Below are 10,565 nucleotides of genomic sequence, written 5' to 3' on the forward strand. Positions count from 1 at the left end.
TTTTAAATTATGAAAAATGTATCAGTGTTTCAAATTTAATCATATTTAGCACACCAAAAGGTGCATTTAAAAAGTTTTATTGCAAAAAGAAATACAGAAATAGAAAAACAGTAGAAATAGTTTTCACTCTTTGTTCTAAATTGTGTACAAGCTTTTTTAAATACATTTTGTGAGTTGTAGCCTACATATTGCGCCACAGTACAAGATCTACAAAATAACTTCAGTTTCATACTTGTTTTGTGGTAGTAGTAGTTGCAAACACTTCATACTTGTAAGAGTCATTTCCTCCTTTTCCAGCTGAGATTTTAGATGTTCCAGCAGCCCTGTGTATGTGCTCTCTGTCTTGCCCCGAGGTCAGGAGGTGCTGTGGCTGCGGTGGGGTCTCCGTGCGCGCCGACTGAGGGTGCGAGCGAGCCGGTCCACAGCATTGCGTTTGGGTGTCATCTCCTTCTCTGGTATTAAACCATCAATATTCCCACTGTACCACATAATCCAGGCCCCCATAGACATCAACACCAGCACAGCTCCAGAGTACACCAACAGATCGCTAAAGTCACGACCGCCGATTTCAAGAGGGACGAAGACGCCGATCAAGAGGGTGGACACACCGAGAAGATCCATGAAGATTGCAAACACCAGCACAAACTTACAGTGGGTCAGTCCGACACGGTCAGCACCAGACATCATCACGTGCCTCTGACATGACGAGTATAGCAGAAATGGGAAGAAAAAAGATGGAAAACGTGTTACTCCTAAAAAGAAAAATCACTGTTCTAGTAAGAACAAATTTGATTTTTGCAAAGATTGTAACCAATATATTCCTATATTTACTCTTTACCTGAAGGAAATTTATTTATTTTACACCAATAGGCTATCTTAATGTAAAGTAAAGCACAGTAAGATACTATAGTTTATAAAACAAGATATCTTTTATTCCGAAGAAATGCTTGGGAAAACCCCGCTGCATCTGTTGAATCTCACCTGAACGATTGGCATACTTACCTTTTATCACGGAAATTATGTTCGTTTTTAAAACCGACAAGAAAGACTCTCATTTAACATTTTGTTTTTCCGGATTTTTCCATTTATGCTCAAAAATAGTTTCGACGTCACGTGACTCACGTCACACAGGTGATGTCACGTGATAAGCTCGCCCTCAAGCTCTAGCATTTTCTACGCGTTTCAGTATTCAGTTGAATGCTTATTTTAGCATATATTTTATTTTAATGAAATTTTAATAGCGTTTTGAATTAATTAATAATTCTTTAAATTCTATCTATCTATCTATCTATCTATCTATCTATCTATCTATCTATCTATCTATCTATCTATCTATCTATCTATCTATCTATCTATCTATCTATCTATCTATCTATCTATCTATCTATCTATCCGCTTAAATAACGTGTCTGTGTTCGTGCAGTTTGTTTAGGCTGCGTCATTTGTTTAAAATCTTGGTTTAGTCTGCTTCCCAAACTCATAAATAAGCGGATGTGACGCTGTGGGTGTTTTACGTGGTTTCATTCCAGCGTCACCGCCATTCATACCGGGTTAGGCTTTTCCTGGAAACTAAAACACTTCAAAACTACGAAATCAAAACAACTATTTAACGCAATTATAGCCTGAGAAGCATTACAGACAAAACACACATTCACTCATTCAAAAGTGTGTGAATCTCAAGTTTTAGGTTCATAGGCTCAGTTTAATTTAGGCTAGGGTGAATTGCCCTAAAGTGGGACACTGCCTAATGTGGGACACCTAAGGTTTAGTGTTTAGGTCCCGCATAAATACATGAATGTCAGTGAAACTATAGGTTATCTGAAGCTGTGGTGCCATGCGATCAAAATCACATAGCTTCTCAAATGTCCAGTCATATATGAGACTGTAGCAATCATCAAAAAGGAAGGACCTTGTGTGAAAGCCACCCAAAGGTCAATGACATAGAGTTTTGACAAACTTGACTTTAAGGAGTATAAATTAATTTTAAACAAAAAAATCATGATATCTTTTGGCCTAATGTGCTTATGAAATGTATGTCCATCAAAAAATACTATAACAATGTATGTGTAAACTATATATTTTATATTTTGGGAAATATGGTTTCAAAAAGCGGGACAGTATGCAGTGGCGGAGCCAGGATTTTTTCACAGGGGTGGCCAGGCAGGGGCCAGCAACGAGTCCGGGGTGGCACAGAAATCTTCATTATTTCAACATAAAAATGAGTCTGAATATAATGTACTGGACTGTGCCTACACAACTGAATACAGTTAATTTGTACTTAATTGTAATTGAGATAGTGAATTAGATCATGGAATGCCGAGTGAATTTGACCTTTTTTTTTTTTTAATCATTCCTCACCTGCAGGCATGTTAATAAAGGGGCTCACACTATAGCTAAAGTTTACCTTGTTCTGTCAGTTCGGGTTCTCAAAACCCCCAATGCATTGTTGCATCTTCATGGATGAGACAGATAGGCCTAACTACATACTGTAGTTCAAAGATTATTCAACCTTCATTGAATTTTATGAATAATCAATGAACTTCAACAATTCTGAGTTTGTCTGTTTCAAAAACTAACCAAAAAAGTAAACACTAAATGTTTAACTTTCTATATTGTCAAAATAAATAATTGCAACAGTTCTGTCATACCTAAACTCAGTACAAAGGGGGAAAAAATATTCTCTTTTGAATTCCCATATTGCTGATGCAGAAGTCAACAGCACATAAATGCCAGAATGTAAATGTGATACATTTTTGTTTGTTTGCAAAATTAGGACAATTCTAGTACAAATGCACAGTTCTCACATTTATTTATGCATTAAAAAATTACATATTTTGTGCCATACTGTGATCTCACATAGCAGAATCTTAGAATATTTCATGTGACGCATAGGCCTATATACTGTATACCTCAAATAATAAAATTAACGCAGCTTTAATTGCCTTTTTGGTTATATCATGACTAAATAGACGACAGAACTATTACGTTGCATGCTCGTAGTTTCTTTTGTGCTTTATTTATAGTGAGTAATAGGCCTATACAGCGCGCCGTATTTGCGCGTGATTGAAAAGTGCGCGGTCTTGCAACCCACCAGTTGAGAAACATTTAAGTAAGCTATATATAATGTTCGCCGTTCACTTGTTCTGCTGAAGCTCATTCGGCACCTGTATCATTTCCGCGCGCGTTTGATGCGCTGAGGCGAAGTTGGAGTGCGCGTTTGAAAAGTCTCCCGTTTTTTTGGTCTTAAAGAGACGGTTCTGTGTTTAAATAAACGCAATTCTTGTCAACAAAAAAGTAGACAGAAACAGCAGCTGTGAGCGGGGTGGCCAAAGGGGTGGCCAAGCTTAGGCCAAGGGTGGCCACGGCCACCCCTGGCCACCCCCTGGCTCCGCCCCTGACAGTATGATTGCCTAATGTGGGACAGTACTTTAGTCAGTCAAAAATGTGTGGTGGGGCATGGTTTGTGGTAGAGGTCTACAAAGAAGACCCGGGACCCGTACGGGTTCGGGACTATATTTTAAATGGTCAGCCAGGTCCGGGTCGGGTCCTAATCTATTACTTCGGTTCCCGGGTCTGATTAACGTTGTGTGTATACCCGAGCCGATTTGATTCGGAGATCACCTGGCCGTGTTGGGAGTCAGCGCTGTGCGTGTTTTGTAACTTGCAAAGTATATGAGCCGGGAAATAAGGTGAAAAAACACGAGTGACCCCAGCAGAGCGGGCGGAGTTAATGCAAGCAAACGGTGATCATCAAGTTTTCCTATTCCTATCGTGTGCAACTAGCCTGGGTGCCAGCCCGAACCCCGCCCACAACATTTTTTGGACGGGAAGTTCGGTCTGGACTCGATCCATTGTGGAGTAATTATGCTCGGCTCCCAGAAGGCCGAGCCAATCAAACTGCCAGGGCGGGCATTAATCGATGATGGACAGGCTATCTGCGGTTACGTAACCACCCACGTCATCAAAGAGCGCTTGGGTTGAATTGGTTTTCACCAACGATGACTGCAGCTGGAGAAGTAAGATGTTTAGATTCCGCTATCACGTCTGTAATAAAAGAAATCGACAGCGCATTACTTTTAAAAGACGAACAAAGAACCGCAATCAAGGCATTTGTCGATGGGAAAGATGTGTTTGCCGTCCTTCCAACGGGATTCGGCAAAAGTTTAAGTACAAGTTCAACATACGTCACTTACTGCGTTGCTCTGATTGGTTGTAGGTCTATCCAATTGAGTGCAGAGTTGTTGTTTTTTTACTGGTTCGGTTAAGACACGCCCCCATAATTCAAGTGCAATGGAGCAGTATCAGACTCACATTCTGCCTAGAATATGAGTATGATGAAGTCAGGCTAGTTTGCAACAGTAATGCAAACAAACTTCAAATCTCAAGAACTGCTTGTAGCCTGGCACATTCGCATTTAAATAACATAGCCTAGCTATTTCAAATCATTAACAAAATATGAACTATCACACGAATGTGAAAGCTTATGTTTCAGGTTGCTCCAGCTAACGCGCATGTCTCATGCGAGCGCACTTTCTTTCTCCTGTTTTTATAATAACATTATGCCGTCTTGTTATATCTAAAGTTTTGGTCAGACTCGGCTCAGAAAGCACAGAAATGACCGCAAATTAGTAGGCTAATGCTAATGTCAACGGCCATGTTACTGAACAAGCAATCGTTATTATAGTTCAAAAGGGCAAACAGTCAAAGTTTATTATGTGAGTTGACTCGAGTCTCGAGATACAACGAAATAATGCAAAACTGCAAAGTCGCATTTGTCATCGTGATAGCAAGTGAACTTTTAAAGCTGGAATAATGAGTGGATTAAGCATTTCAACCGGCAAGAGAGGAATAACCATAGACAGTAAAAGGAATAACGGATGAACTTTCTTGGCAAGTGCATCACAGTCAGGTACTTGTTTATTGACTTATTAATAGCAATTTGATGTGGAATAGACCTATGTGCCGATCGGGTCCAGACGGGTTCTGCACGGGTTCGGGTCCAACTTTCAAAATAATAGTCGGGCCGGGTTGGTTCCGTGTAGCACATTTACGGGTCTCTTCGGGTTCGGGTATGAATTTTTGGACCCGTGAAGACCTCTAGTTTGTGGGACAAAAATGGTTATTTACAGTGTTTTAGTGTTGTTATGCATGTGTTTGTTGTTTAGTGAAATAGAAAACATTAGGCCAAATAAACATTTATGCAGTTCGCAGCACTTTTATGAATTTTGACTCAATGTTAAATCCAACCTAAAGTTTGTTCAAGGCTTTTTTTAATTTATTTTTTGCAGGTTGCAAGATTTTATATTTTGCCTTCAAATAAGCCTAGGCTATGCCTGTTGAAGAAGAACAGTGAAGAATTCTGACTGTGCATTTAATTATTTTCTATATATAACATAACATAGCCTATGAAAATAGTTGCCTAATGTCTTTACAATAAATGCATCAAAACTATCATATTGTATTATTTTTCTGATGATGTTCAATTATCAATCAGTCCATCCATAACCAAGAAGAGAATTACTAACTTAAGAAGATTAACTACCAACCACCTAATAACACCATAGCAACCACCATGGTTACCATAGCAACCGCCTAGCAACCATCCAGAACACCCTAGCAACCACCTAGCAACACTGTAGTGACCACCCCAGGTACCTTAGCAACTGCCTAGCAACACCCTAGCAACCACCCAGGTTACCATAGCAACCGCCTAGCATCCACCCAGAACACCCTAGCAACCGCCTAGAAACACCATAGTGACCACCCCAGGTACCTTAGCAACAGCCTAGCAACATCCTAGCAACCATCCGGGTTACCATAGCAACCACCTAGCAACCACCCAGAACACCCTAGCAACCGCCTTGCAACACCTTAGCAACCGCTCCAAGTACCTTAGCAACTGCCTAGCAACACCCTAGCAACCACCCAGGTTACCATAGCAACCGCCTAGCAACCACCCAGAACATCCTAGCAACCGCCTAGCAACATCATAGTGACCACCCAAGGTACCTTAGCGACTGCATAGCAACAGCCTAGCAACCACCAAGTTTACCATAGCAACCGCCTAGCAACCACCAAGAACACCCTAGCAACACCTTAGCAACCACTCCGAGTACCTTAGCAACTGCCCATCAACACCCTAGCAACCACTCAGGTTACCATAGTAACCACATAGTAACCATCCAGAACACCCTAGCAACCACCTAGCAACACCTTAGCAACTACCCAAGTACCTTAGCAACCACCTAGCAACCACACAGATCACCCTAGCAACCACCTAGCAACACCTTAGCAACCACCCCAAGTACCTTAGCAACCGCCTAGCAACCGAGTGCCGAGTTTTGCCACTGCAAGCACCATTCACATTTTCTTCAGGAAATGTACATTCTAGTTTCTTTTATGAATGTCTTTTTTTTCTCTTTTGATTTGATTAGGAGACATCCTGGGTTTTTTAAAATGGTATTGTGTGTGAATTTAATGTTTTGGCTACAAATTGCAATATGTCACAGAAGTCTGAAATGCAAAAAATGTCCCACATTAGGGCAATTTACCCTATATATAAATGGTTATATATTAGACTATATACTATATATTAACACAAATTTATATAGCCTGGGCTATAAATCAAACACATTAAAAAGGAGCCCTGTAAAGCTTGACATATAAAATAAAGCAGAAAAAATATTTTTTGAAATATAAGTTTATTGAACTAATATATATATATATATATATGTTTGCATGTGTGTTTAATGTTTTACATCAGGCATACAATGGTCCATATATCATGATATAGGCTAGTGAGAATTTAGAGGGAAAAAACATGTTTATTTAGAGGTCCAAACTTAGCAAAAATATGAAATAATGCAGTTGTTATTATTTATATGTTATCTGATAACCTAATGTATATCAGTCTTCACTCTATTTTCCAATAATATGTCTTATAAGATGATCTTCAAATCCTTAGCTTTAAGATCAAAGCTTTGTAAGGGCAAAACATACAATACAATGCCTACAATTATGACTGAGAGATGTACAAATAAACATTCAATAAATATCTGTTATCATTTGATACATACAGTTTTCTAAAATAATGTACTAATAACAAAAATATGTAAAAAAAAATAATGTAGGGATAATGAAGTAAACACAATTCAGTCTTATAATTAAAAAAAATATTATGATAAAAGATATCCATTACTTTATAAAAAACATTTCACTTTTAGTGGACTTTTATCAGAGTTAATTTTATTGCTAATGCCAGACAGTGGTTGAGGTAGACCTGCGTTATTCATTTTCTGCATTTGAGTCCTTTTGAAGGGCACACAATCCCATGAAATACTGAATAATGAATCCCCATCTAAGGATCTTTTCCGGTATCCAGGCTGACATCCACAAACTGTGTTATTTTGGTGTGTACATGGTGAAATCACCACTGCATGACCTGTCAGAGAAGCAATCAACACAGCAAGATATAAAGAAATGTAATTTGAACATCATTTTAAGTTAATTACAGAAGTCATGAAAGGAAATAAAACTGCGTTACACTTACGCTTGGTGCATTTCTGGCATCTAAAGCAGTTTGGAAAATAATTCATACTGTCTTGGTACGTCCCATCTGAACATTTCACACATTCAGACTGCACTCCACTAGAGCATTTCTTTATCAACTTATACCCTAAAGAAAAACACATGACAGATGAAGAGACTGAACAGACTCTCTGAAAACTCTGACTGCATTGATTCAGCATTTTGAGTCTGTACCTGGAGCACATTTGTCACAGCAGAGCCCGTCGCTCCAGTATTCATTTTTAGAACAATCCCCTTTGTTGCTCACACTGCGCTGTCCCGTCACAACTCCTACGATCTGTGGTATAGAAGGTTAACAATTCAGGAAGCTGAACTTTTGATCTGATGTTGCTTAACTGTATGATGTCATCACATCGACCTTTGAAATACTACAGCGTCACAACATTCTCCAAATACCTCTGATTAATAACGGAATCTTTATTTATACAACAGAAGCACATATTTGTGAAATTTGTCAAAGCGGAATTCTGTTTCCCAGTGACTCACCAATATTAACAGAACACACGGCAGGAGTTTTCTCATGTGTTGTCCTTGGGAGTGCCATATAATGTGTGCAGTCATAACTTCTAGGAAAAGAAGAATAGATTTATTAGTACATATTTCAGGAGATAACCATGACCATGATTCTGAAAGAATAAAGACCTTTGAAATTATATGTTTTAATTGAACTATAATATACAAGATTCATAATGTATAAAGGCTAGAACGTTTATATAATTCTTGACTGCAATAATTACATTGGATAAAAAACTTTTCTGATGTTTTGCAGAAAATTTGTACTATTATAAATTGAAAATAAGCATAAAATAGGGAGAAAATAAACAGGGATCCACTGAGAAGGGAAAAGATCCTAGAAAAAAATCTAAATGATGCCTTAAAAAGAGCAGCCATATACTTTAAAAATGTGATTTTTAAAAAACATGGTTGATAATGTAACAAAATGAAATGTTATTTCTTCTTTAACAAACAACTGAATTACATTGAAAAATATTTTGGGGTGTTTCAAAGATATTTGCTCTGTCAAGGAGTCACATTTCATTTTGTTGATTTTTTTTTTCTTTAAACATGGTATTGTTCGTATCAAAATTAAATTTTCTTTCTTCTTTGACACATTCAAGGTTAAATGAAAAATGGTATTTTCAGCAGTTTTGAAAGGTTGACAGGAAACTTTGTCTCGTATTTATTGAAAATGTCCAACTAGTCATGGGGAAAAAATAATGTTTTTCATAATTTCATATTAAATAAATAGTACTATATGAAAATAAGTGTCTGGCAATGAAGATAAATCGCTCTCATGCTATTTATATATCATTAAGAGTTTTTTCTTAATTTTTGCTATGTCACATAGGACACATTTATGGTACAGTTCAGTAAAAATGTTTAAAAAAACAGTGAAAGAATTGATAAAGTCTGCAACCCCTCATATTTTCTTAAACATCAGACTTCACACTACAATATTGATATACTTCAAAAAAATCATTTAAAATACAAAAATGATCTGAGATCTGAATAAATAAGCTTTCCATTGATGTATGGTTTGTTAGGATATAGGCCAAGATACAACTTTTTGAAAATCTGGAATCTGAGGGTGCAAAAAAATCCAAATATTGAGAAAATCGCCTTTAAAGTTGTCCAAATGTCCTTAACAACACATATCCACTCAGAAACATAAATTTTTTAATACATTTATGGTACACTGTGAAAATTAATTGTTGGTTTAACTTAAAAAAGTAAGTTACCTGCATGGTTGCCTTAAAATTTTGAGTTCATTGAAATTACAAATTTGAGTTAATACAATGAAGGCGATTGATTTAATCAACAGAAACTCAAAATATTCAGTTATCTGAACCACATTAATTATTGAAGTTGATTTGACAAAAGAAAAAATTTTGTGATAAATCATGAAAATATTTTTTTAGAGTGTAGGAAATTTACAAAATATCTTCATGGAACATGACCTTTACTTAATATCCTAATGATTTTTGGCATAAAAAAAAAAAAACAATCGATAATTTTGACCCATACAATGTATTGTTAAATATACCTGTGCGACTTATGACTGGTTTTGTGGTCCAGGGTCACATATATGATATAGTTGGAGTCACTTTCAAAATTATTATTCTTAGATCTGATGGACGATAAAAATCACTGACAGCCAATCAGAATCTAATCTGCTTTAAAGCGCTCCAGCTCAAACCTGATGAACAGAGCTTTGTCGTTCGTCGATGTGGACGCTGATATAGATATTGTTCTTGGTGTGAATGATAACGATAAAAATATAGTTCTGAAAATCCACACCACAACTATAACGATAACATCACAGAGAAACGATTTTTAGAAGATTTTTTTTCTAGCTGATGAAAGATAAAAACATTTACAGCCAATCAGAATCCCTCATGCTGTTTTAAAGAGCTCCAGCATTTAAAGCTCTAGATGACTGCAGTGTGCGCTTAGAATAAACACTAATATAGTTATCATTATAGTTAGCGTTCTTGGTGTGAACGGGCCTTATTTATCCAGTTAAATGTTACATTTTGTTTGTATATAATTATATCTCAATATATTATTAATATAATTGTATGAAACTATATTGACTGACAGAAAGAAGAGGAGATGACTTTACCTCAGTCCACCAGGATCTAATGTAGAGTTGTCCCTGATTCCATCACACAGAATTATGAATGAATGGTTCAGGTTCTCTTATATAAGACAGAAGACAGTGATTAGTCACCGTTTTCACTATGTAACCACAGAATATAGACCATGCTTTAACTGGGCCACAATAAATTGAGCAATAGCAAAACATTAAACCGGTCTGGTCAGATTTTAGTCATCGCTAGCAAGGAACTGAATAAAAAAACCCCTTCCCTTCAGAGAAGAAATGACGTGTCTTGCTCTAATTCAAGCATTCAATGAAGCACATCTAGTTTTTATTTGACTTAAACTGTGTATAAAGGAAAATACAGTCATGAGTCATC

General features: G+C 37.0%; 1 protein-coding gene and 1 long non-coding RNA gene across 3 annotated transcripts; both read right to left on the reverse strand.

The window, feature by feature from the left end:
- Positions 1-75: 75 nt before the first annotated feature.
- tmem238a (transmembrane protein 238a) lies at positions 76-1,484 on the reverse strand. 2 transcript variants are annotated; one of them, XR_010895799.1, is made up of 2 exons: positions 1,003-1,484; positions 76-696 (listed from the first exon to the last, which is right to left on the reverse strand). XR_010895799.1 is itself a non-coding variant. In XM_067392864.1 (2 exons), exons 1-2 carry the CDS (start codon positions 994-996, stop codon positions 355-357), a joined length of 357 nt encoding a protein of 118 aa, XP_067248965.1. In that variant the 5' UTR covers positions 997-1,482; the 3' UTR covers positions 76-354. The 2 variants fall into 2 exon arrangements, 1 of the variants encoding a protein (XP_067248965.1); XM_067392864.1 differs by having other exon boundaries at positions 982-1,482.
- Positions 1,485-6,714: 5,230 nt separating this feature from the next.
- LOC137031052 (uncharacterized) lies at positions 6,715-10,281 on the reverse strand. Its single transcript, XR_010896490.1, has 5 exons — positions 10,211-10,281; positions 8,074-8,153; positions 7,762-7,864; positions 7,550-7,675; positions 6,715-7,441 (listed from the first exon to the last, which is right to left on the reverse strand). It is a non-coding gene; the product is annotated as an uncharacterized lncRNA (long non-coding RNA).
- Between the last annotated feature and the right edge of the window lie 284 nt (positions 10,282-10,565).

This window comes from Chanodichthys erythropterus, chromosome 2 (genome assembly GCF_024489055.1).
Source record: "Chanodichthys erythropterus isolate Z2021 chromosome 2, ASM2448905v1, whole genome shotgun sequence".
Lineage (NCBI taxonomy): Eukaryota > Metazoa > Chordata > Actinopteri > Cypriniformes > Xenocyprididae > Chanodichthys > Chanodichthys erythropterus.